Source organism: Notothenia rossii (genome assembly GCF_949606895.1).
Source record: "Notothenia rossii genome assembly, chromosome: 4".
NCBI lineage: Eukaryota > Metazoa > Chordata > Actinopteri > Perciformes > Nototheniidae > Notothenia > Notothenia rossii.
Window position 1 is genome coordinate 91,124,718 of NC_136902.1, and position 27,919 is coordinate 91,152,636.

General features: G+C 41.1%; 1 protein-coding gene across 1 annotated transcript in view; it reads left to right on the forward strand.

Moving 5' to 3' along the window:
* The first annotated feature begins 1,194 nt into the window (after window positions 1-1,194).
* Window positions 1,195-27,919, forward strand: part of LOC307036160 (eukaryotic translation initiation factor 4 gamma 1-like) — a 38,817-nt gene continuing 12,092 nt past the window's right edge. Inside the window, exons 1-10 of the mRNA XM_079676235.1 lie at window positions 1,195-2,104; window positions 2,239-2,343; window positions 5,639-6,001; window positions 8,561-8,707; window positions 9,266-9,502; window positions 9,898-10,002; window positions 17,034-17,333; window positions 20,238-20,325; window positions 22,523-22,650; window positions 27,159-27,331. Of these exons, the coding sequence (XP_079532361.1) occupies window positions 1,286-2,104; window positions 2,239-2,343; window positions 5,639-6,001; window positions 8,561-8,707; window positions 9,266-9,502; window positions 9,898-10,002; window positions 17,034-17,333; window positions 20,238-20,325; window positions 22,523-22,650; window positions 27,159-27,331 (2,465 nt within the window). The 5' untranslated portion in view covers window positions 1,195-1,285. The remainder of the gene's footprint in view (window positions 2,105-2,238; window positions 2,344-5,638; window positions 6,002-8,560; window positions 8,708-9,265; window positions 9,503-9,897; window positions 10,003-17,033; window positions 17,334-20,237; window positions 20,326-22,522; window positions 22,651-27,158; window positions 27,332-27,919) is intronic.

The following is a 27,919-nucleotide window of genomic DNA, read 5'->3' on the forward strand; positions in this document are numbered from 1 at the left end:
TCTCCCAGCTCTTTGAGCCGCTGTCTGTGTAAACGCCGCTCCGCAGTTTAATGCAGGGCCGTAGCTGCGTAGGCCTAAAATTATATTTTAAATGATTCACTTTTAACCCATGTAATGCTTGTTTCGTGGCTTGAAAAGCTTGTGGAAATAGTGTAGGTTTGTTTTAGTACAGTTTTATGGAAACAAAAGTTAGGGGGGCAAGGCTCTACAGTGGGGGGGGGGGGGGCAGCTGCCCCCCCTTTCCCCCCCGTAGATCCACCCCTGGTCTCTTGGCAACACGATCCTCCAATCAGCATTCGACCGGCCTGTGGAAGTCCCTCCCTACTCTGGCACCATCATGTAATTTGTTTTGATGAAGCTTCTACAGAAAAGTGTAATCTTGGTTACACTGATTCTCAGCTACGCGTGGGCGCGGAGCTAACCCAGGTGGCCAAGGCCATAGCCTCAATAACTCATTGTTTCTACAGTGCCTGCATCTGGCTTCTCCTGCTATTGTTTAACCTCTAAGTAATTACATTCAATATATTTTAGAATTGACATGAATTATACAGATTATAATTAATTTCAATACATACATTTAAAAAATAAGAGTATTTAAATGAAATCAAATAGATTTAAATGCTTAAAAATAAATCCTACCATGATTCATTTCTGTGAGTGTACTTTTATTGCAAGCTAAAACTTTCTTCTGACTTTTCCCTTCGTTGGTATCTAACCAAACCCATCAGAACCTGGGATTAGTGATTGTGTTTTATAGTCATAGCAATCTCATGAGCACAATAATTATATAAAGTAATAATAAGAATCAGTATTGTAATTTTATATAAAAATAGACTCCACACTACTACTACCACCACTACTACTAGTACTTACAGTAAAAAAACGACTGCACATTCAACTAGTAAATCAATCAGCTATTTCAGGACATTGAGGCTATACATTTACAGTGGAGGAAACAAGTATTTAACCTCCTTCCGATTTTGTAAGTTTACCAACTTATTTGACAACTAAAATCTCTTTTCAAATGAAGAGCAGGTTGTAACCATGGTTGTAACCGAGGCTCTGTGTCGGTCAGAGTCTGAGCGCTGCTGCTCCTCCTGGAACGAGTCAGAGTTTGATAAGCCCTCCCTCTTCTTCCTGACTCCTCCCCTTCAGATCCACACTGAGACTGAGGAGGAGGGGTGTAACCAACATGTGGGTAAAGTACAAGAGCTGATAGGCCACATTCACTGCTCACACACCAGTTGTTCAGAAAACCTGTTACACTATTTTCAGTTCTCAGGAAATGAAACTCACACACTCACTGCCAGAGAGAAGTGAAATGGCGCAGAAAGGAGTTAAGCTGGACCAGGAAGTCTTATGTTGTTGTTCGAACATCTGCTCTCGTCACGACGAGGTGATGAAGATGTTCTGCCGCACTGATCAGCAGAGTATCTGTTATCTCTGCTCTGTGGACGAACACAAAGGCCACGACACGGTGTCAGCTGTAGCAGAGAGGACTGAGAGGCAGAGAGAGCTGGAGGGGAGTCGACTAAACATCCAGCAGAGAATCCAGGACGGAGAGAAGGAGGTGAAGCTGCTTCAGCAGGAGGTGGAGGCCGTCAATGGCTCTGCTGATAAAGCAGTGGAGGACAGTGAGAAGATGTTCACTGAGCTGATCCGGCTCATGGAGAAAAGAAGCTCTGATGTGAGGCAGCAGCTCAGATCCCAGCAGAAGAGAGAAGTGAGTCGAGTCAGAGAGCTCCAGGAGAAGCTGGAGCAGGAGATCTCTGAGCTGAAGAGGAGAGACGCTGAGCTTAAGCTGCTGTCTCACACAGAGGATCACAACCAGTTTCTGCTCAGCTACCCCTCACTGTCAGCCCTCAGTGAACCTACACACTCCTCCAGCATCAACATCCGTCCTCTGAGCTACTTTGAGGACGTGACGGCGGCCCTGTCAGCAGTCAGAGACAAACTACAGGACGTCCTGAGAGAGGAATGGACAAACGTCTCACCGACTGAAGTGGAGGTTTTACTGTCAGCAGCAGAGCCCACCACCAGAGCTGGGTTCTTAAAATATTCACAGGAGATCACTCTGGATCCAAACACAGCAAACACAGAGCTGGTATTATCTGCCTCCTTTAGCTTCGCGGTGGTGACGGGAAGTCATGTGCCTGCATGCTGGTGAATGTAGTTGGATCATGTTTTAATTTGTTTTGTGGAAAATGTACTCACCACACTGCTGTGTTTGTTCCTTAGCCTCGTATGGACCAGTACTTGAATCAGATGGAGAAAATCATAAACGACAAGAAGACCAGCTTCAAGATCCGCTTCATGCTGCAGGACGTGCTGGACCTTCAATGGGTAAACACTAGCACAACAAGAGTCGTTTTTATTATAGGCTCTGTTAGCTGAGTTTCTTCCCGTTAAGTGGGTATGACACATTAATAGGTTTTTAAATGTTAAGAAGGCCTGAGACACAGTTTCGTTAAAAAAAAAAAGTTGAACAAGTTAATGCAGGGGTTCCCAAACTTTTCAGCCCGCGACCCCGAAAATAACAGTGACAGAGACCAGCGAGTTTAAGTTTCACTTACCATTGTCAGGCGATTTATAATCTGTTCTAGAAAAACGATGTGTTTTTTAGGATTTCAAGAAGCGTATAAAACAAACAATGGATGTGTTTTATGAACATTTACCCATGCTGAAATTAGATTTAGATGTGTTAGGAGTGAGATAGAGATTATTATCTAATGCATCCAATGAAGCATTGTATGAAGTCTGTTGATGATCAGAGGCTGTTGTTGGGGCTGCATAAACGTTTTTTTATTTTTGTTTTGTAGGCAGACCATGCAGGCCTCAGAGAGTTAAACTTGGGCCTGCAACCATAGTTTTACTGTATTTTATTTTGAAAATCCACAGCGGAGGTTTGTGTCGTGCGGTGTGTTTGCATATCTCTCAGCCAACGATCTGTGAGTCTGTTGGCTCGGACATAAACTCCGTAATACATGTAGTCTACATTTCATAAGGGGTGTAAAACCTGAGAGCATTTTAAATCGCATTTGAACTAAATGCTTATATAATCTGTAGTTGTATTTGTATTGTTGATTTAATGTGTGAACAAGGCGATATAGAGAAGGATAAACTGTCATTATTAGGCTGTAATTTGTTATACACTGTTGGAGTGGTATAGCAGGCCTATTGTTTTTGGATATTTGTGGATTCAGGTGGTCCGTGAGTGTTTTTGTATTGGGTCCTTGGTATGAAAAGGTTTGAGAAACACGCTAGTGGATTGTCAAAGGAGGAGCCTCGTTGCGGAGAAATTATACAGATGGCTAGTCCATCCCTGAAAAATGTCTGTCACGACCCCCACTTTGGGAACCCCTGCCTTAATGTGGTCCAAGAACACTTTGTAACATGGTTGCACTATTTGAAAATACCCAACTGCAATGATTGTGACAGATATTGCAATCACAGTTTTAAAATGCACTAACATTTGGGGGGTGGGGATAAAACAAATACTCATGTGGTTTTGCAATAAATAAATACACGACAAACTGGTGAGAGAAATCAGTGTTTTTTCTCCCTTTATGACATGATTCCTGAATTATTGCCGTGAAGTCTGATCATTTTACGACTTGTCCGCTACCTCCCACTTCTCTGCAACTTCAAGAAACCTAAATAATGGGTGTAGAATAGGGTGACCAGACGTCCCCGTTTTCCGGGGACAGTCCCCGTTTGTATTGGCCTGTCCCCGGTTGAAACTGTCCCCGGAAATGTCCCCGTTTTTTAATATACGTTAAAAACACATAGCAAGGTGAAATAAAACGTTTCATGTCAGGAAACACTGGGTAAACAGACCGTGCGTGGTCAAACCAGCCCCTACTTCGGAAAACACAGTCAAGCCTGCCCGCACGTTGTATTGCAGTGCGCGAATATCCTATGCATTACGGTAGAGGCCTGTAAAAACTGCCTTCAAAATAAAAGCGTTTACTCGGTCAATAACAAATATACCTAAAAAACACACCAAACATATTCATATATACTGGAGCTTAAATTAAGAAATATGTAGGCTACTATATAATGTGATGAATAATAATTTAAAACAAACTACGTATAACTACCACATTATAACTGAGTGAATGTAAAATGTAAGGATACAATTATGAAGACATATCTGACATTTTCACTGGGTGACTATTAAAATGTATGCTGTTTAAAATCTCAAATTAGATCGATTGATAATATTTTGATTATTATTTAATGAAAACCATCCATAATCAAAGAGTCATTCGAAGTCAATCAAATACTTATTTCACTTCAGGGTGATAGCAGAAGACCCCATCTAGTCAATCAGAGCAAATCAGGCAGTCTGATGTAGAATTTCAAAATAAAATACTTTTGAAATCTCATATATGGGCTATCGTCCTTCTGTTTTTATACAAGAATGAAAAAAAACTGTCAAATCATCAAAGACTTATTTCGCTCCAGGGTGATAGCAGGACACCCAATCTAATCACTCAGAGAGAATCGGGACAATCTGATGTACAGTTTCAAAGGAAAAGACCTTTGAAGTCTCATATGAGCTGCTATCGTACTTCTGTTTGTATCCAACAGTTCAAATGTTCGAATTACATTGAACCAGAATTGTCCCCCTTTTTTCTTTAACAGTGAAGAAAATTGGATATGTTAATGATATATTGACCGCAAAACTCAAAATGTCCCCGGTTTTAATTTTGAAAATCTGGTCACCTTAGTGTAGAACATTTGTCATATTGTGCCGTTACGAGGTAGTGATGTTTCTTGCTGATGTCTCCACCCAGTGCAATACATGCAGCTTGTGCAAAATCCGCTGCATTTTCACTGCCATGCCATTCTTAGCCCAGCATTTGCGCTAGAATTACAAGAGGGAGTTGCGTTCTTGTTAATGTGATTATCTTGCGTGAATTATTTTTCTAACATGTTAATATTTCTAGATATATCGCAATAGTTAACACGTCACAATTGACAGCCCTAATACTTAGCCCCCATCAAATATTGTGCACTCGGCAATTTGAATATTGCACTATTCCATAATGCACTTTAAATAAAATTTCAAGTAATTGTAATCTTTGTTGCTCTTGAATGAATTAGAAATCTGTCGCTATATACAGAAGGGAGTTGAGTTCGAACTTGTTAATGTTTTAATGTTTCTAGATGTATCGCCCGAGTGAACACGTCATCATTGACAGCCCTAATACTTAGCCCTCATCAAATATCGTGCACTAAATATTGCACTATTCCATATTTAGATTAGATTCCTTTATTGTCACTACACAGCAAAATTCCAAGCATTCTCGATGGTGCAATCACACTTAACAGACAGTAGAAGTAACATTTTGACAATACAAGCTAACACTTTTAATATATAGCCTACTATATAGTGACCTATGCTACATTGAACAGTACGCTTACCAAACAATACGACATTATCAAACAAATACAAGAACAATACGGTCAAGGCAGTACAACATGTAAACAAGTCAATAAGTCCATGTATTTATCAGTGCGGTTGATAATTACAAAACTATAAATAAATGTGTTCTACATATTTCAATAACATTTAAAGTAATTGAAATCCTTGTCGCCCATGAATGAATTAAACAACGCCGTCTCCTCTCAGCCTCCAGGTATGGGTGTCGGGGGTCCTCGTCGCTCGGCGCAGATGCAGTCTCTGAGCGATGGCATTCAGCTGAACAAGGCGGAGAAGGCGTGGAAACCTTCGATGAAGAAAACCCGCGTGGAGGTCGAGAGTGAGAGTGACGACTCGGAGCACGGGAAGACCCAGGAGCTGTTTAAAAGTGTTCGCAGCATCCTCAACAAACTCACCCCGCAGAAGTTTCAGAAGCTGATGCAGATGGTGTCCCATCTCACCATCAAGACGGAGGAGAGATTGAAAGGAGTCATCGATCTGACCTTCGAGAAGGCCATCGCTGAGCCTAACTTCTCCGTGGTCTACGCCAACATGTGCCGCTGCCTCATGGGGGTAAGTGGTGCCAAGCCGATGATTGTTGTTGGGGTGTTTTCATTTCATTTGATTTGTTCCGTTCATGGTATGCACAACTTCAAGGTAGGGTAGGTAATTCACTTCAGAAACACCTGTTGTTATATTCCATGGAATGCTCTTAACATCCCGATAGCAATGAATACATTAAATGCTTTGACAATAAATACTTAAAAAAATATCATCAGTGGAAGCCGTGGCGCTGTAAAAAGCACGACCAATCATCTGAGCCGGCCCGGCTAAAGTAACTGGATGGCCTACCTGCCTGTCAGCCTTCCATCTGTGCACAAACTTATCTCGTGCCCTCATTGGTCATGTGCGCGTTTGTGTGTGTTTCCAGAGGGGCTCTGTGAGGAAGTCTGAAGGAAGGGGCAGATTTTTTTCGGTTGTGTATTTTGAAATTCTAGCGCATTCGAGCTGGTTTCTCCATTCTTACTTACCCTACCTTTATGGACTGTTGTTGTAAGGGTCTTTCTACAGATATGCACTTTATTTATTTGCATTTATTGCACAGTGGAGAATCTTTCAAAAGAGAAAAAACCTCTCATCTTGGAGTTCGAGGTGATACTCTGATTTACATATTTTTATATATTTGGTCAGCTTATATATGCGTAACATAACTACTACGACTACGTCCTGGCACATTTCCTTGCAGTTGGCTTATCTTGAGCTTCTGACCCCTCTGGAAACTAACCACTGATAAAAATATGGAAAGAAAATAAATGTTTTTAGTGTGTGCGTGTGCGAAGTGCGCCCCGCCAATTTCTTTCTATTTCTTTTCTAGTTTTTACGCTCTAATGCAGGGGTCTCCAACCTTTTTTAGGATGAGAGCTACTTAAAAAAAATAAAACAAGTAGTGAGCTACTTTTACTTCTCTTTTTTTTGTTTTTTGCAGTGTATATATTTAGCAAATTTTAACATTAGACTTTGTGTGCTGTTTGGGTCTGTGGGACCCGTTTTCAGTGTTTACTAAAACAAAATGTATGCAATTTAATTATTTTAACCTGCTTTATTTTGGGGTGGACCTCACATCCTCTAGGGGGGTCCGGGGGCAGGTACCCCCGGGAAATATTTGTTTTAAATGTTGATGCATCAATCTGGTGCACTTTGTGCACAAAATGAATGTATGCATACAGCTCTCAACACTCAGATGACAGGGAGCTGTATACTTTTCAATAATCCAAACATCTTTAGAATATGATCACAACCAATAACAAATCATTTAAATTTGTTTATTCTTATCTTATGTTACCTATAGTTGGCATTCTTTCTTTTTATTTATGCATATTTTACTAATCACTCCCCTTTTAAACTGTTGCAAGAACTTGATTGGTCGATATTCATTGTGGGGGGAGGAGGGGTGTTGGATAGATATAGAGTTGTAGTAAGTAGATAGAGTTCGCTAAGATTGAGGTTTCCTTTATGCATAGGGTAGATTATTTTAATTACATTTCCTTTTTTTTGTGTGTATTTTTTACATTTTGGATTTGCTTGACGAGCTACTTATTGATGGCTTGCGAGCTACCGGTAGCTCGCGATCGACGTGTTGGAGACCCCTGCTCTAATGGGTCCGACTAGAAAGACAAATAGCGTTAGTTACGCCTATTCCGTCAGCCAAGAAATCATAAACTTTTTATTTATTTTTTATTTTCAAGGGGGTCCAAAGTCAGTGTTAGGGGGGCACTGGCCCCCTCCTAGAAACGCCCCTGGTGGCAATGTCTCAAGATTTAGCAAAAATACACCTTCATTGAACATACAGTAACACAAATACTACAAATCCACATAACAAACAATCAAAAATGAAAAAAGGTCGCCACTTATTATTATTTTAATAAAGAAATTCAAAGTAAAAAAAAAATGGCTTCTCTTTTTTTGTTGGGTACCTGACTGGTGCCCCCTAGCAGCGGCGCGCATATTTCAGCAGCGGCGCTGACTATATATATATATATATATATATATATATATACAACTTTTTAAGCTCTAATCAAATATGCCTTGCTCTTCCAGACACATTTGATGAGATGCCAGAGGCGGCGGCAAAATGGCTCTTTTTGATATTAACCATCAAAAAAGTAATAATCATTACATTGCATTTAGCTGAGGCTTTTATCCAAAGCAACTTACAATAAGTGCATTCGACCAACAAGATACAAACTAGAAGAAAACAGAATCATATAAGAACATCAGGTTTCATAGAGCCAAAACATTTCAAGTGCTACTCAACTGGCTTTAGATAAGCCAGTCCTTTATTAGTAAATAAGTGCTTTGTTAGTAATTCTATCGCTCGAAGTGGAGTCTAAAGAAATGAGTTTTCAGTCTGAAGAAGATGTGTAAGCTGTCTGCTGTCCTGATTTCAATGGGGAGCTCATTCCACCATTTTGGAGCCAGGATAGCAAACCCACGTGTTTCTGCTGATGGGAACTTGGGTCCCCCTCGCAGTGTGGGTGCAGCGAGCCATTTGCCTGTGCAGAGCGGAGTGCACGTGCTGGGGTGTATGGTGGTAATAATCTTTAATTCTGTGTTTGATGTTCTATTTTCCAGCTTAAAGTTAACGCCACAGATAAGCCGGGAGTCACTTTGAATTTCCGCAAGCTGCTGCTAAACCGATGCCAGAAGGAGTTCGAAAAGGACCAAGTTGACGACGAGATCTTCAAGAGGAAGCAGAAAGAGCTGGATGCTGCCACAGTGGTACAGTACTGCCTAAAACAATCTCAATCTAGGCTCTTTGTTTACGCTCAAAAGAAGTGATCTTGGTGTTTTACTTTGTATGTGTGGTGGGGAGTGTTTGAAGGTGAATATAAATCAGAGGGAAGCCATTATGAGTTAACAAACTGGCACTTTTAAACCCTTTGAAACCTGTGTAATTCTGGAAAATATCTTAGTGATACACATAAAAACTACATATTTTGTAAATTGTATTACACTGTGCACATGTTTACCTTTTTATCTTACTTACCCATATCACTTAGGATTATTACTATATTACTATTTTCCTCATAAATATCTTTATTAATTATTTATTACATTTATTTTTATTGCACATTTTTCTTGTGTATAAATAAATATTATTTTTGTATTTGATATTTTTATTGTACATTCTTCAGTAACCTTTAAAAAATATATATTTATCGGTTTGGAAACCCACATTTGACCGGGATAAATGAAATGTTCAGATTTATATTATTCTCAGATTATTCAAACGGCTAACATCTCTTCCCTTTCCCCGTGACTTTGTTCCTCCTGCAGCCGGAGGAGAAGCAGCGTCTCACTGAGCAGCTGCAGCGAGAGAAAGACAACGCCCGCAGGCGCTCGATGGGCAACATGAAGTTCATCGGAGAGCAGTTCAAGCTGAAAATGCTCACAGCGGCCATCATGCACGACAGCATCGTGAAGCTGCTGAAGAACCACAACGAACAGTCTCTGGAGTGCCTCTGCAGACTGCTGTCCACCATCGGAAAGGACCTCGACTTCGAGAATGCCAAGGTACGAAGTGCATTTAGACTAAACTATTCCTCAAGGAGCGATTTCTGCGCTGTCGTTTTGTGTTTTGTTTTAGAAACAGCTGGTATACAAGAATCCAGATGAAACAAATGTCCCACCTTTGCAAAGAATTGTATTAATGATCCCAAAGTCTGTGTAAACCATCAAAATGTGAAGTGTTATCATTCCACTTTAACCTATAGAAGTTAACATTCAAACAAACAATTGCAATTGGGTAAAAACATTTTTAACAATTAAAAGGAAGTGTTGATTCGTTTTTAAAATGTTTTGCTTGAGTCAGCTCTACAGACCACGTGCCTACAGTATATGCTGTTGGATCATGTTTTAATTTGTTTTGTGGAAGATGTACTCACCACACTGCTGTGTTTGTTCCTTAGCCTCGTATGGACCAGTACTTTAATCAGATGGAGAAAATCATAAAGGACAAGAAGACCAGCTTCAAGATCCGCTTCATGCTGCAGGACGTGCTGGACCTTCGACGGGTAAACTCTAGCACAACAAGAGTCGTTTTTATTATATGCTGACAGGTAGGAAGGCAGCTCCTAATGCTGTGTTCACACCGGACGCGATGCGAATATTCGCTTCGCTCTAATCGCTCGAGTTTCACCGCTGCTGCCAGCTGTGTTTACTCGCGTCATTCAAACAAGACGCGCTGGCTCCGGAGCTTCAACTACAACAAAATGAACATATTTTACCGTGATTAAATTGTAATACACATTTCTAAATGATGCCGAAGTAACAACATACTGATACCGGTTAGTAAAAACCATGAATTAATGCTTTGACAAGTCTGCAGACAGACGGCAGGCGAAAAACCTTTTAAAATGCGTGTTTTCTGAATGGAGATTGGGTCGACCAGGCTAAGCTAACGTTGTATATGCTCATTCCACACTCACAACAACGGCCTACAGACATAAATAAACCAGCGACTGTATTCGCCATGACACAGACAGTCTGTGGTTTGGACTTGTTTAACTTTTGTCCAGTTTCTGAACAGATATGAGGAGCTGTGATCTCTGTGTGCTAACTGCTAACAGCTAACGGCTGATGTTTTCTGGTTGAACTTCAGTGACGGCAGGCTGAGATCCTCACCTCTGATTGGCTTTCGCGAGAACGCGTCACGTGAATTTGACGCCCGAGTTGAAAAAATTGAACTCTCGCGTTTGACGCGGCCCCCTTCAATCGCCTCAATCGCGTGATTCGCGCCGCGTCCACTGCTTCATGCTCGCCGTCGGAGCAAATTCGTGTCTATCCGCGTCCCTGCATTGAGTTTACCTGTAATCGCGCGGCCCCCAAACATCGACTCGCGTCCGGTGTGAATGCAGCATAAGTCAATTTAAGGATGATTTAATTTCTTATTAGTAGTTCTGGGTATTGGAGATACAAGCCAGTAAACTATTAAGTATAAAAAAACAATGATCAAAGAACTTAACAAACTACAAGACAAACCGTTAAACGCATATGACCAGAATATTTTGAGCATTCAATTAAAAAAAAACATAATACAAAATATTAAAAAATAAATACACACATTACAAGTAGTTTCTAAAGAGAGAATTCTCATTTGTGATTCAAACATAGGCGTTTTTTGTGTGTGTGTGTGTAATGAAGCCAGTCCAGTTTAAGATTATTTATCTGAAGGAATGCTGCCCACCGGCCACACTTCACTTTGAAAACACACACACACACACACACACACACACACACACACACACACACACACACACACACACACACACACACACACACACACACACACACACACACACACACACACACACACACACACACACACACACACACACACACACACACACACACACAGGAAAAAGGCTAAATTGAAGAGTTAAAGTCGTGCAAGGCAGTGTTATTTGTGCCTTCCTGGAGCAAAACTTCCAATATAACCTCTCAGTATATTCTAATTTAAAGGAAAACTCCAGGTCATTTCAGAGAGGGCGTTTTTATTTTCTGTTTCACAAACGTGCACATCCTTTTTTAGGTCAAAGCTTGATTCAACAAAGGATTATCTTGGAGGAAAAGCTTTTATTCCACCATAGTGTTTGCAGGAATGAATCATAATCCTAGAAATGAGTCGGCATTACTACACTTCCTGTTTCCTCGTCTAGAAATCAATGGTTTTCTGAACATGTTTCTGTCGGTTAATATAAAACTTCTCCTAAATGTGTTTGCCAAAGTGCTCATTTTGCTGCAATAACCAGAAATCCGATGTAAAAATGTAATAGAAAAACGTTGAAAGAGCCTTTGCAATGATAAAGTCAGGGTTGTCCTAAATATGTCATTATAGCACATCTCTTTTCCTGTAGACTAACCTTTGACTTAGGACAGAGAGGAATCTAACCTCAACCCTCTGGCCCTGTCTCAGGTCGACTATTTTCATTTCCTCGCTCCTCGGTCTCACCGGAAGTTGATTTGTCTGCGCCATCTTGAGTAGTGTCCCATGGCTCTTATTTCTGCCGGAGGACCGAGGATCGAGGAGCGAGGAGCGATAATGGAGGAGCGATAACCGAGGAACCACCAGACCATCCTCCGATGAAATCCTAAAAATACTCGCCACGCCCCCTTACTGTGTATCGCTCACTGATTGGACGATGAAGCGCATGCACTGATCTCATGCTTCTTGACATGAGAGCAGTACCCCAGCGGAGTGAAAATAAATGAAACTCACGAGAGTCACTCCTCAGTTTATACCGTGTTTTGTTTCAATTCCTATCATTGAGTTACAAATATGTGATATATCTGAACAACAAAGTGGTCAAAAATCTATTTATTCATTTATTGGAAACATTTTCATGATCGCTATTTTCGTTTTACATTTTCATTTATTGTCATTTCCATTCAGTCAGTCATTAAGTGCTATTAAAATGTTAATGTGCTACATATCCACACAAACAAACAAAGTGTGCAATCCAATGAATGTTAATCTAACTGGGTTTTGATGGATAACATATCTCTTTTTCTTCTCTCAATTATTTTATTTCTATTGTGCACTCTAATCAATATTAATCTAACTATTGTTCGTTTATCAATTTTAAGAATGGCGTTTATATTTTTTGAGAATGAGGTGGGAGGGACTAGACGCAGGGAAACGACGCAAGTGAGGGAAGCAAGGATTTAATTTAACCGACCTGAGACGAGGCCATTGTATCCTCTTAGCTTTTGATCAATTGAAGGTTATTATGGAGCTTTTGCCCAATAATGCTAAATAAAAACTGCCTTTAGCAGCTTTAAGAGTGACTAGGATGTGGATTTTTTTAATCAGTTACTCCCATGAACACCTTAGTCCTAATAGTGTTAATTTGTCAGCATTAACACTGCTAAATGCCTATTGAATCATCGGTCAAAATTAGAGATAGTCCTACTTCTGTTCAATTGACTTAATGTATTTCATGTTTTTTGATCCTGTTGCATATGAATGGATATGACAAGTTACAAAGACTAACGGTTCCTGGGTTGTCCAACAGATGGCGCCTGTTGCTTAACAACCGTTAATACAACCGGTTGATACCATGGTTGATACCATAGACTGTATATATAAATGGACGTAGTGTCCGTGACGTCACCCATAGGATTCTGCAGAGCTGCCGAGAAGCCCTTAGTAGGCGGAGTCGGCCACTAACGCTTGACAGCGACGTCAGAGTCTAATCCCGCCTGCTCCAAATAAGGGCAAAGAGGCGGAGCCGAGGCGGGACCTGCTGCCTCCGAACTGGAAGTAAACAGAGCTAGCTCAGGCTAAGAAGCTAAGCTAACATGAAATACATGCATACCAGTTACTGCTAACAGTGTAGTTCCCCTATATAAACGTTACATTCATAATCAAACGAGACAATCTGCAAGAGAATTAGCTATATTTTGTTATTCTTAATGCTTGTCATTCACACGTTAAGAAAAGAAGTACCGATACATAGTAGAACAATTATGGCGATGTTCAGCTTAATAAGCCTTGTTCAACATAATTTATTTAGCTAATGCTACAGCAGGCGAACCAAGTCTGCGTTTCGCTGCATTCCTTGATCTCCAGTTATAACGACGGACTCCATCGCCCGGACCTAACGGAGCCGCAGTGGGCTAGCTCCGGGACGCCGGCTGGAGCTAGCCCCGTGTGGCTCCGTTAGCTCCGGCGGCCACCACTGGGATAATTGGGTCCCCTATTAACATTTGCTCCCGTTTAGCTTTATGGGCGTCATAGCCATAGACTATAAAAGTCTTACCCAAGGCTGAATCATAAACTAAAATGTATATGTATGTATAAAGGGTTACGTCCTTAGCTGGCTAATAAGTAACAAGCTAAGATACCAAGCACACAAACACCTGCGAACGGGATTAACATGTATAATATTATCATTTTAGACTTCTTGGAAGTTCTGTTAGTACATTCAAGCGCACAGCACGACATTTCAATTGTCTGGTATTTGTAACAATATTCCCTAAAAGTCACAATCACCACGAACACGGCTTAAGCTAAAGGGTCAAGTACAGTACTATGACTAACTAACGTTGTAGCCTATATGGTTGTAGCCTAGCAGAGTGGACAAGTTGCTGTTGGCTGACAGTGAGGCATGTACATGTCCATCAAAGTGACCACGCCCTAATTTATGCAAACACTTTGAGACCTAATATAAATAAAAGGGTCGTGTTAGAAAACAATTCACTCACAGATTCATAATCATGAAGGTGGAATCTAACTATATCGATAATAATATTTATTGCATCCATGGAAAAATTTTTTTTTCTGCTGTAAAGTTGGGCATTTTAACATGGGGGTCTATGGAAATTGCTCCTTTCTGCTGTCAGTCCCTAGCGGCCCATGTATGAACTGCAGTGTGTTGCACTTCCGTATTGGCGTCCCGGCTGTTCCCCAGAGTTTGCCGCTTGGTTAATACCCATGGTTGATACATGTTGAATATAGACTGATGTTTTGGTGTTGTGAAGGGCTCACTGTTGGTGGGATGTCTGTTTATTGGATATTTTCATAGGGTTTGTTTGGGGAGTAACGGTTATAGTGCTGTGTCATGCTAGCTACGCTAAGCTAGCGCCGTTAGCTATGCTAAGCTAGCGCCGTTTAGCTTTAGAGTGGGCTCAGACTCAGAATCAGTTTTATTATCAAGTAGTTTTACACTTACGAGGAATTTGCTTTGTTATAAGTGGTGCTTACAGACACATAGAAAGAAGAATACCTAACCAAAAGAGAAACAAAAGCAATAGTTATGTCGGAAACTGGGTGCAGTAAAATGTAATGTAATATGACAATAGGCTACTAGGCTAAATATATTCAAAGTGGAGATTTATGCTGTTTTTTTTTATCATTAACATATCCAATTTTCTTCACTGTTAAAAAAAAAGGGGGACAATTCTGGTTCAATGTAATTCGAACATTTTAACTGTTGGATACAAACAGAGGGATGATAGCTCATATATGAGACTTCAAAGGTCTTTTTATTTTGAAACTCTACATCTGATTGTCCTGATTTTCTCTGATTGACTAGATGGGGTCTCCTGCTATCACCCTGAAGTTAAATAAGTATTTGATTGACTTCGAATGACTCTTTCATTATGGACAGTTTCCATTAAATCATATTCAAAATATAGATGGACAATAGATCTAATTTGAGATTTTAAACAGCATACATTTTAAATTGTGCTTCAGAAAGTAATGTTATTTTCGGAGTGTTGTGAGATGGTTTCAAATTAGTCACCCAGTGGAAATGTCAGATATGTCTTCATAACTGTATACTTACATTTTACATTCACTCAGTTATAATGTGGTAGTTAAACGTAGTTTGTTTTAAATGATTATTGATCACATTATATAGTACATATTTCTTAATTTAAGCTCCAGTATATATGTTTGGTGTGTTTTTTAGGCATATTTGTTATTGACCGAGTAAACGCTTTTATTTTGAAGGCAGTTTTTACAGGCCTCTACCGTAATGCATAGGATATTCGCGCACCGCAATACAACGTGCGGGCTTGACTGTGTTTTCCGAAGTGGGGGCTGGCATGACCGCAGTCTATTTACCCAGTGTTTCCTGACATTAAACGTTTTATTTCACCTTGCTATGTGTTTTTAACGTATATTAAAAAACGGGGACATTTCCGGGGACAGTTTCATCCGGGGACAGGCCAATACAAACGGGGACTGTCCCCGGAAAAGGGGGACGTCTGGTCACCCTATACAATAGGCGCGTTCACACCGGAGTACTTTTCCCCCGTACTTTTTTAGTTCCGTTAGTACCCCTTATGTCGCGTTCACACCAAAAAGAGTACTTAGAGCCGGGAACTTTTACCCCCATTTTTAGTGCCTGCTAGAGAGGTGGTACCAAAAAAGTACCAATTTCTATTGGCTGGGCGAATTGCAAACCACGCCCCTTAAAACTCTGAAAAGTTTTTTGAAGCTGCCATTGTATTTGCTGGCATTAGCATTATTAGCATTAGCCCCGCGCACCAACAGAGAGAGAATAAGTTATGGCAACACAAAAAAAAAATGGGAGCGGTGGAGTGATGGGGAGGTGTCGGCGTTCTGGCGATTTACTCCCAGCAGCTTCTACTGAAGCCAGTCCCCAACTCCGGGAACTTCCGGCCGGGGACTTCGGGTGGCAGTATACGCCGTGAAGTTGTTTGCGGCCTGCCAGTAAACCCAAAGCAGAAGAAGACGAAGTGACGTCAGCGGCTCATTTGCGTAATCTTCCCTCAGGGAAAAGTACTCCGGTGTGAACGCGATTGGTACTTAGTGCCCCGGGGTACTAAGTGCCGGCACTAAGTAGGGCAAAGTACTTGGTGTGAAAGTGGCTATTGGATCTAAAGCCAGCATCAACGTGTCTGCTTCTTTCCTAATATTTCCTCATATTAGAATCAAAACAAATGTTCTTTAAAAAATGTTGTTGGAATCGGTGATGTGGACACACTAACATTTTGATATTTGTAAACATTTTGACTGCCATTTAATGATCCAATACACACAGAGGGAGCAAATCATGTCCCAAATAATCCCGTCAATGTCCCGACATCTTTAATATTTTTTTACGATTATGTGGGACGATTAAAGTATTTTTGTTGAATGTTTTCATTTTAAAGAAAAATCGTACAGAATGTCATTGAGCAGTCAAATACATACTGTAGATGCAACAGTGCACATTTCAACCAGACTGCCAGAAAGCAGCTCAAATATACCCCCCCCCACCCCAGCATGAAAGAAAACAACTAAAACATAATGACTCATAATGGACACACAAAAAAACATACAAAGCAAACAAAAAGACAAAATATATACAACTCCTACAATATCACTTTAGAAATAGTTGTAGCCCAGATTTCAGCAACACTCAATTCTATACATAATCATCTTCAAAGTGTTAAATCCAGCTTGCACTTCTCTGTGTGTGATCAAAGGCTGCCAGGCCTTATCAAATCTACCAGTAGATCCCTTCAGAGTGGACTGGATTTCCTAAGGTATTCTGATTCTGACTACCTCTATATTCTACTTCCTCCCCTCCAGAGCTCGTGGGTCCCCAGGAGAGGCGAACAGGGCCCGAAGACGATCGAGCAAATCCACAAAGACGCCGAGCTGGAGGAGCAACGGGAGCAGATGAAGGTGCAGCAAGCCTTCATCTCTAAGCCGTCAGGAGGCCACGGAGGCAGAAACGACGGAGGAAGGAACGATCGAGGGGGCCGTGGGGGCCGCGAGGGCCGTGACAACCAGGGCCGATGGCAAATTCCCCAGGACGAAGGCTGGAACACAGTGCCCATCTGCAAAAACCGACCCATTGACACCTCTCGCCTTAGCAAAATCACTAAGGTAGGAGAAAGGACACTTCACTCGGATAGGAATGCAAGATTTCAATACCATTTTTGTTATTTCTTTCTACCGTCAACGATTTAGGTTGTAGTTTGTTTCATGAGTCTGTTTTAGTTTCAGTTTCTTAGACCTCGTTTACACGAGGACGATACGGGTTGTATCCGCATAGTTTCTCTTGCAAAAACGCATATTTTCTCTAACAAAACGAAAGAAACGGACCCCGCAAACGATAACGGGTCCCAAGGTGAATAGATCTACAAACAGAACACTCTGGGGGGGCAAACAGCTCCGTGTGTCCGCCTCTATACGATCATTTTCTGATAACGATGAAATAGCCCCGCCTCCCTCTCCCCACGCCTCCCTCTCCCCACCTCTCCTGCTCAGAGATCAGCTGCTGGGCTGTCAGAAGAGGGGGAGGAAAAGAGAGGCTCCATTTATTATTCTTATATTATTATATAGAGTCGTTATCAATTTGTTTTAAAGCTCAATAAATAACAAAGAAGACCTCTTACCGGCACTTTTCAAATTTTGTCCGGAAGATTTGACTTTAACGGACATGTTGACCGGCGAACATTTTTTTTAAAGGAAACTCTGCCGCACGGTCCCCTCGTCCCTTGGAAGAGGCGGAGAGGTGGGTGTTTTTCATCCGCTGGTGGACTACCGGAGAGATTTACAGCAGGAGCACACGCCGTCCACCGCGGAGAATAAACAGAAGGGCAACCATGGCAACCATTCTCCGGGGTCTTCTTCGCTGCTTTTGGTGTATTTTGTAGCGGCAGCAGCGCCACTTACAGGCATGGCATATGTACTACAGCGTTTCCAGCGGTCTCGTGTGAACGGACACGTTAAATGAATCGAATGCGTGTGAACGGAATACTTTTTGGAAAACGCGTTTAAATGGGGTCTTAGAAAAAGGCTGAGTGACTTGGGCACTGTGTTAATATAGCTACATACACTGAACAAAAATATAAACGCAACACTTTTGTTTTTGCTCCCATTTTTCATGAGATTAACTCAAAGATCTAAAATATACACAAAATAACCATTTCTCTCAAATATTGTTCACAAATCTGAACAAATCTGTGATAGTGAGCACTTCTCCTTTGCTGAGATAATCCATCCCACCTCACAGGTGTGGCATATCAAGATGCTGATTAGACAGCATGATTATTGCACAGGTGTGCCTTAGGCTGGCCACAATAAAAGGCCACTCTGAAACATGCATTTTTGCTTTATTGGGGGGGTCTGGGGGGGTCCGAAAACCAGTCAGTATCTGGTGTGAGGGGTAGGGGTAGGGTTAGGTTAGGGTTAGGGTTAGGGTAATGTTGTGAATCGAGTGGCCTGTGTTCATCGTCCATAACATACGCCTGCCCATACCATAACCCCACCACCACCATGGGCCACTCGATTCATAACATTACCCTAACCCTAACCCTAACCCTAATCCTAACCCTCACACCAGATACTGACTGGTTTTCGGACCCCCCCAGACCCCCCCAATAAAGCAAAACTGCATGTTTCAGAGTGGCCTTTTATTGTGGCCAGCCTAAGGCACACCTGTGCAATAATCATGCTGTCTAATCAGCATCTTGATATGCCACACCTGTGAGGTGGGATGGATTATCTCGGCAAAGGAGAAGTGCTCACTATCACAGATTTTTTCAGATTTGTGAACAATATTTGAGAGAAACGGTTATTTTGTGTATATAAAAAATGTTTTAGATCTTTGAGTTCATCTCATGAAAAATGGGAGCAAAAACAAAAGTGTTGCGTTTATATTTTTGTTCAGTGTATTTACATACTGAGACCTTAGTTAGATTCATTAGTTTGTTTGCTGGTTTTAGTTTCAGTTTCTTAGAAAGGCTGAGTTTGACTTGGTATTACGTTTTTGCAAGAGTCTTTGAGCACGAGGAAAAGTGCTATAAAAATTAAATATATTATTAATACTAATGTCTCAGTATGTATGTAGCTACATCAACATTCATAAACACATGGTTGTAGATGCTGTGGCAGTGTTAATTTTGGCAGCTATTTTTGATTTAGTCTTAGTACCTTAGTGGTTATTAGTTTTAGTCACATTTTAGTCATTTTTATCCTTCATAGTTTTAGACAAAAACTCAAAACATTTGATTCCAATTTTAGTCGATGAAAAATCATTACATTTTAGTCCAGTTTTATTCAAAATGTTTTCTCTCTTTAAACTAATTCAAATACAGGTTTCTGAAATTGGAATCAATGTGACTGCATCAAGTGTTGAAATGCGTAAAGCAACATTTCACTCTCTAAACTCTTTACTTGTGTAATATCTAGGGATGGGTATCGTTAAGGTTTTTAACGGTACTACTACTCTTATCGATACTGCTTATCGATCTGGTACTTTAACGGTATTCTTATAGGTCCTTTTTGTTATTTTTTAAAGGGAAAACCTAAACAAATGAATTTTAAGCTAACGGCGCTAGCTTAGCTTTATTTAAATGTGAAATAAATCAAATATTTATAACAATAATACATTTTTATTTCTATAGCGCTTTTCTTGAACCCAAAGACGCTTTACATCTGGGAGGGAGGGTAGACAAACAAAACAAAACCAAAACCAAAAAGAAACAAAGAAACAAAACTAAACAGAAAAGCAGTCAGGAGGAAGTTGGTTGAGAGGGGGGGGGGGGGGGGGGCTTATGGATACAGAGTTGAAGAGGTGGGGTTTGAGGCGGGACTAGAACAGGGTGAGGGACTCAGACTCACGGAGGTCTTGGGGGAGGGAGTTCCGGAGCTTCGGGGCTGCCACAGAGAAGGCTCTGTCCCCGAAGCTCCGGATTATGTTATTGTATTGTACTGTACTTGAGTAAAATGTCGAGGTACTTTACTGGAGTATTTAAATGTTTTGCTCTTGACTTCAACAATCAGGTCCTGGGCCCCGGTGGTAAAGGCAACTGGGGCAACTGGGGGAAGGGCAGCAGCGGGCACAGCACCACTGCTGAACCTGCAGAAGCCGGTAGGTTTCCCAGAACAATGGGATTACGTGATGTTTTGGTGTTTAATTTTGATTCTTTCCGTTAACTGTCAAGTGGGAACTGAGTGGAAGTTTTTGTGTTTCTCTTATTTTCCAACGATACTGCTGTGATTCGGCTGTGAATAAGAAAATCTGAAGGACAGACCGTCTAGTTACATTTATTTAATTTTTTTGAGGAAAGGGCCGGTAATCTCCCTGCTCCTTTCCGGTTACGGTCTGTTTATAGAGACATGTTTTGTAAATAATTGTTATACATTAAGTTGTGCATACCATGAACGGAACAAATACAAATGAAATGAAATAAAAAGTGAGACTCAGAACACCGAAAAGGCCGCTGCTGCATTGCCTTGCTACCTGGATGTTCCATATCATTGATGTTGTTGGACAGATTGTTATATTTGCCAGCAGTTTAAAAGAGGTTGATATAATAAAATAGATTGACATTCAGAAAATGTAAAACACTATTGAAGTATTACTTAAACATTGAAACAACAATGTCAAAAAATGTACTTATTGGGAACCATCTTCTCTCATTTCATTTTTACGATACCAAATGCATGCCTTTTTATTAAGTTGATCGATATTAAGATCACAAATATCTATCATGATTCATTATTGCCCTGGGGTAAGATATTGAAACCCCACATTTCTCCTGTAGTCATGGCCAACAGTTTAAAGGTGCTTTGTACTTTCAATTTAGTTTCTGTTTCGTCAAACCTATGTTTAAACTGCAATTTTCTGGGTTTCCTTAGTTCAGGGGTACTCAAACCTTTTTGTTAAAGGTCCACTTGTGAATTTTGGCGCCCTATGCATGGGGGCCCCTTGAGGGGGTTTCCCGACATGTCGTTGCAGTAAATTAAAGGGTGTTTCATGTTGTCGTTGCTGTGGACCTTCTTAATCCTTTTTTATGTTTTTTTTTTTTTTTTTTTAATTGTTATGTTTATTCTGGTTTGTTTTGTGTTTGTATCTTTTATTTTAAATTAATTAATTAATTAATTTTATGTTTTGTGAGCTGAGTTGTGTGATTTTATATTTTACGTATCTCTCTGTACAGCACTTTGGTCTGGAGGTTTTAAAGTGCTATATAAATAAAGTTGGATTGGATTAATCTACTTTATTTGGGGGCGCCCTTCTGTTCCAAGCACTTGCCTGTCGGTAAACGGCGCCCCTGTATACACACACACATTCAATACATACATACAGTATGATGGCTTGAACTAGTGGGAGAAATGTCACTGTTTGTCTGTAGCCAATGCCTTGAACCTCGGCAAAAATGGCATTAGGAGTAGAGATGTCCCGATCCGATCACGTGATCAGGGATCGGAGCCGATCACGTGATTTTCAAAAGATCGGAATCGGGACAAAAAAATCGGTGATCGGATTGATTTATTTTAATTTTTAATTTTTTAATTTTTATTTTTTTATTCAATGTTACAAAACAAAAATGACCATGTTCAAGTCTTAAAGTCATCCTGAGGCCTTAGTTTTGGTTTCAAATTACACAACATCATGTATGTGTTGCTTCTTTGGGGCTTGTTTTCATAGACCTGGTTGCTTATTTCTCTCAAATCTGGCAACAGAGTGGGCAGGGCGCAGAGTCTAATTGTAACAGTGAGCTAAAGAGTACTGATAAGCTTTATTTTGTTTTGATCCAATGCTGCACAACTGAACTGATCCAATGCTGCTGTGAAAAAAAGAAGCTATATCCATGTTGGATAGAATATCAAATTTAAATAAAAAAAATAACCTTAAGGGACAACTTGAATGCTTTTTTTTCTCTTAATGCATAAAGATCGGATCTGGAAAAATCGGCATCGGCAAATTTTCTAAATCAAATGATCGGATCGGGAGCAAAAAAAGGTGATCGGGACATCCCTAATTAGAAGCATTAGAAAGTCAAGGTAAACTTGCGGTTAACTGCAATACGTGTCACGCACAATTCTGATCAGGCATTAGCTCCGCCTCGTCTTTTTTTTTTTCAAGCTAAGGACCCAAAATCCGCGTTTCTTGTTTAGAATCAGAAATTCATTTTTTTCTTTTTTTATATATTTTTTTATAATGGGACACAGGGTTCGGTCCGGATTAATTTGCAGTTCGGTCCGGATCCGGACCTTGGTCCGGAGTTTGAGAAGCCCTAGTTCATGGAAAACATGACATGTGTTTCTTTCTGTGTGAACAGTGACACGAGAGAAAGCTGACACCCCTCCTCCCCCCCCGGCCTCCACTAAGCCCACGCTGACGGAGGAGGAACTGACCAAGAAATCCGCCTCCATCATCGAGGAGTATCTGCACCTCAACGACATGAAGGTACGAAAAATAGAAGTAGCAATATTGTTGTTGCATTACAATTTTACTTTAAACAGTTTTATGTTCATAACATGATAACTTATTGAACGTTAAACCAAATGCCTCCTAGCATAAATAAGCGATTGTTGGTCAACCCTGCCATACCTCACACCAAAGGTGTTTCAGGGCCGGTTCGGAGCTGGAGCTTGAAAAGCACTGGGTTTTCCTGTCCACAACGCAGCGGAGCAGCCTCTTAGCTCCGGAATCGGGTTTGTTTCAAGCACCAAAAAATGGTCTGTCCAGAGCAAAAGCACCGTATACGTCACGCCGCTTACGTCGAGGCGGGGACAGGAGCGGGATCAACTCCTGAACAACAAGAAAAAGCCAGCGTTTTATCCAGTTTGTACACAACGATGGAGACACTTAACAAGCAGCAGTGGTCCACTGAAGAGACCAGCTACCTACTGGGAATCTGGTCTTCTGAAGAGGTACAGAGGAAGCTGGAGCACAATCGGCCATTGTTGTTGTCGGTGTCAGCTGTGAGGGGTTTCCGCGCGGTTTGGCTTTATGAAGCAGGCACGCAAACGGTTACGTCATGACGCAAACGATGACGCAATGACGCAGCACCAGTCGGACTCTGGGCGGTGTGAAAAGAGTCGGAGCTAAACCGAAGAACCGGTTCTGAACCTGAATAGGTCTAGCACAGAGCTTGAACCGGAGTTGCGTTGGTGTGAATGAGATATCAGAGACTTTAGGAGTCCGCATACTAGAACAACCTAATAAGGCTGTCCAACAACTTCTTCTCAGACCCAAGAATCTGAACTGCTACAATCTAATGGCGCGTTTCCACTGCAGCGCGGAGCTCGCTTTAAGCGTGCCGAGCCGTGCGGGGCCCGTTTTTGGTTGTGTTTCCACTTGGCCTAGTACCGGCTAGCGGGTCCTAATTCACAGTTTTTCTGGCGCCAAAAAATCGTGGTTCTAGAGCCAGGGACAACCAGGCTGAGTCAGATTGAGTATGCTAAACTAGAGAGAGAATCGCTGGCAAGGGGGCTACAACTACAACAAAATGAACATTTTTGACCGTGATTTTATTGTAATACACGTTTCAAAATGATGACGAAGTAACAACATACTGATACCGGTTAGTAAAAACCAGGAATTAATGCTTTGACAAGTCTGCAGACAGACGGCAGGAGAAACACCTTTTTAAAATGCGTGTTTTCTGAATGGAGATCGGCTAAGCTAACGTTGTAAATGCTCCGACCATCCACACTCACAACAACGGCCTATACAGACATAAATAAACCAGCGACTGTATTCACCATGACACAGACAGTCTGTGGTTTGTACTTGTTTAACTTTTGTCTAGTTTCTGAACAGATATGAGGAGCTGTGAGCTCTGAGGGCTAACAGCTAACGGCTGTGTTGTTTTTCTGGGGCTCTCATTGAAGATGACGTCACGGCTCCGCCTACACTGCGTTACTATAGACACTGCCCCAGTTCCTAAACTGTAATGGAAATGCTCCATAAAGTGAGCCAGTCCTAATGAGGCCTAGCCATGCCGAGCGAGGCCGTGTAGTGGAAATGCGCCATAATGCAGGGATGTCAAACTCAAGGCCCGGGGGCCAAATCCGGCCTGCGACTTCATTTTCTGTGGCCCCATAAGAACTTGCAAAGAATGTAATATGTTTATTAATACTCTACAGAAGCGCGTTGCCCATAAACTACATGTCCCACAATGCATCTCAATTTTTAAAATGTATTAATGTTATTCTACGGACAAAAAGTTTATTATTATTCCGCCGACTTATTTTGGCCCTCTTCTCCTCCCGCATTCCACATCGCAGAAACTCTGTTCAAACATCAAAACGTTCAGCTCGGTCGGGAATGGATGGCTATTACTTTTCTCATTCATAACTTTCATAATTCCAGAGATACATCCCATAATTCATCACATTTTTAACCATTGAAGTCAATGGAGAAATTCTTCAGACTTCAACAAATCTTCATGCGACTTCAACTGCTAACTGTTCATTCATACTTTCACTCAGAAACCTCATTCCAACTTTAAAATGTTACACATCTTTCTGACATTATTCGTGTAACACAACTTTTAAATTTGATTTTTACTTTTAGAGATATTAAACGTTGTTCAGACCTTGGTAAAGAGACCTTCTTCAGATTTTAACATTAACTAGAGTGTGTGATGTCACAGCTAGAGTGGAGGAAATCTTGAAATTTGCCTTCATATTTTTTTTTTAAACTGCCATAATTCCAAAACCCTAGATTCCTGAGACATCATTTTTCATGACAAACATAGGAAAACATATCGTAGCTTGAAAAATGACAAATAATTAAGCAAAAAATAATTAAACAAAATGCCTGTTGAGGGCATGAAGTGACAAAAACGTTCAACATGCCTCCATTAAAGCCCATTGTAATTTCAGGCTGATATTTCCTCACGGCAGCAGCCGCACACCTTTAGTTAAACTGCCAATAAGGCCACATTATTAACCCGAAACTACACAAAAATTACACTTCAGATACTCAACTTCCTTGACATGCTTCACGTTTTGAAATTTCACAGATACCTGTTACGGTTCTTCCACAAAACGTTCCCATGTAAGAGGTTTATCTCTCATTCAGAACAATGGAAACCTTTGATCTCTGCACACCTCGTTAGCTCAACTATAAACACCTGTGTCATGGAACACGATGATGTCATCGCTCCAACTGACATGCTCAGAGCAGCAGACTTCAGAAAAAGGTTAATTGTCCTGCCCTCAACAGCTCTACGTCAATTATGGGGTGTCATCATCATATGCCGAAGAGAGAGAGAGAGAGAAGAGAGAGAGAAGAGAGAGAGAAGAGAAGAGAGAGAGAAGAGAGAGAGAAATGTAACATGTAAAAATGTTCAAAAAGTGCACAAACTTCACGTGTGCTAACAGTCCAGCCGTGAAGACATCTACGGGACAGTTTTGAGATTTCTTCAAATGCCGTTGCCATGGCAACACAATGCTTGCCTTGAAACACGGTTTTCTCATAACTTCAGTGAAAATACTCCAAACGGCCCAACACTTCACAGGTTTGGTAACGATGCAGCCATCAACGCATCTAAGCGTATTATCGGGTGTCATCAAATGCCGTTGCCATGGCGACGGACCACTCGCCATGAAACAGGATGTCGCTGTAAATCCAATCGACACGGTCCAATCGTCCCCCAATCTTCACTTGTATATCACCGGTCCATGCATCAACAGCTCTACGCCAAATCTGAGATCTCAGCATAAGCCGTTTCCATCCCTCGCCATAAAAGACGATGTCGCTATAACTCCTATGAAAATGTTCAAAAAGTGCTCAAACTTCACATGTGTGCTTACAGTCCAGCCGTGAAGACATCTACGGGACAGTTTTGAGATTTATTCAAATGCCGTTGCCATGGCAACACAATGCTCACAATGAAACAGTTTTTTCATAACTTCAGTGAAACTGCTCCAAACGCCCCAAAACTTCACAGGTTTGGTAACGATGCAGCCATCAACGCATCTAAGCGTATTATGGGATGTCATCAAATGCCGTTGCCATGGCGACAGATCATTTGCCATCAAGTTAGTTCAGAAGTTTGCAGTTCAAATATTCTGCTGCTTTTCCAAGCCTTTTTACTTTCTTTTCTTCTCTCATCACACATTCAAGCCCCCAGTGTTCATGTATCATTTCAATCTAAATTCTTCACTTTCTTCTTACACATTACATTTCAGCATAGCAGTTTAGCGTCAGCTTTTCAGCATAAAGCATTCCCACTGGCAATTTCTTCAGGAATTGCATTCTCGTTTTAAATGTTCCTTTTTTTTTAAAATGTCACTTCTTTTTTTTTTTTTTCCAGAATTTGGCTTTTCTTTTTAAATCATTTTGTGACATTCACACTGAAGAGACTTGCAATTATTTGCCCTAGACCTCTGCTTTCAGACGTAGTTAATTATTAAGTTATTACCCTATCTGATAATAATCCAATGCAGAGGTAATCATGTAATATAATATATTATTTTATATATATTACATTTATTTTTATATAGTCTTAAAGTTACAACCGGCCCTTTTAGTGCAACCATAATGCTGATGTGGCTCGTGATGAAATTGAGTTTGACACGGCTGATCGAATGGGAGATTGAATAAAGTCAGCCTGAAGCATCCTTTGTGCTCCAGTCCATCCTCTCAGTAAATACAGAGCTGAGTCCCGATCAAATGCTCGCTGAAGGCTCTTTGAGCAGCTTTTCTCTCACTGATTGTGCTTCTATGTTCAATGTTTGTTTGTTTTTCATGTATTGTGTCTTGATATGTGTCTGTTGATGTTACACATGGAGCTGCTGTGATGCGAGTCACATTTCACACTTGATCTGAACATTAAAGTATCATCGTATCGATTCTGATTGTGTCATTGCTCTCTAATAAACATTCAAATGACCGTCTGACAGCCACTAAGCAGAGTTCATCAGCCTAACACCCCTCTGTGTGTCCTCTCCGCCCCGCAGGAGGCTCTGCAGTGTGTGCGTGAGATGAGCAGCACTCAGCTTCTGTTCCTCTTCGTACAAACCGGCCTGGAGTCGACGCTGGAGCGCAGCACCATCGCCCGAGAGAGCATGGGCCTCCTGCTGCAGCAGCTCATCAAAGCCGGCACTCTGCCCAAGCAGCAGTACTACAACGGGTCAGTGAGGGGGGGAGGAATGTGTATTTATAATGTTGTATATCGTGTGTAAAAGGTGTCTACAACTTCACAGAAAACACGAGGGTTCCCACGCTTCTTAAACATCTATTTTAACGGCTTTCCAATTGAAAAAAACGTTCAATTCAAAACCCAAAACGACAAAGTTTGAGATTTAAGTTGATAAAAACACGAGATGAAATATAAATGAAATATTGCAAAAAGGTTTTTTAAGATAGCATGAGTTGTAAAAGTTGGTGTATTGACAAAATCAAAAACATCAGTAATGAGTATATATATCGATATTGTGTGTAATGGGGCTTTCACACAAACGTGGTTCCGGGGCCGGTTTGGAGATAGAGCCTGAAAAGCACAGTTTTTTCCTGTTCACACCGCAGCGGAGCCGCCTCTAAGCTCCGGAATCCGGTTGTTTCAAGCAACAAAAATGTTTCGGTCTAGAAGCAAGAACTGCATACGTCACGCTTACGTCGGAGGGGGGCGAGATTAACCTGAGGCTCTGAGCTAACAGTTAAAGGCGAGTACGACAAATACAAGTTGTAACAAGCAGTAGTGCTGAGCAAAGTGACTAGA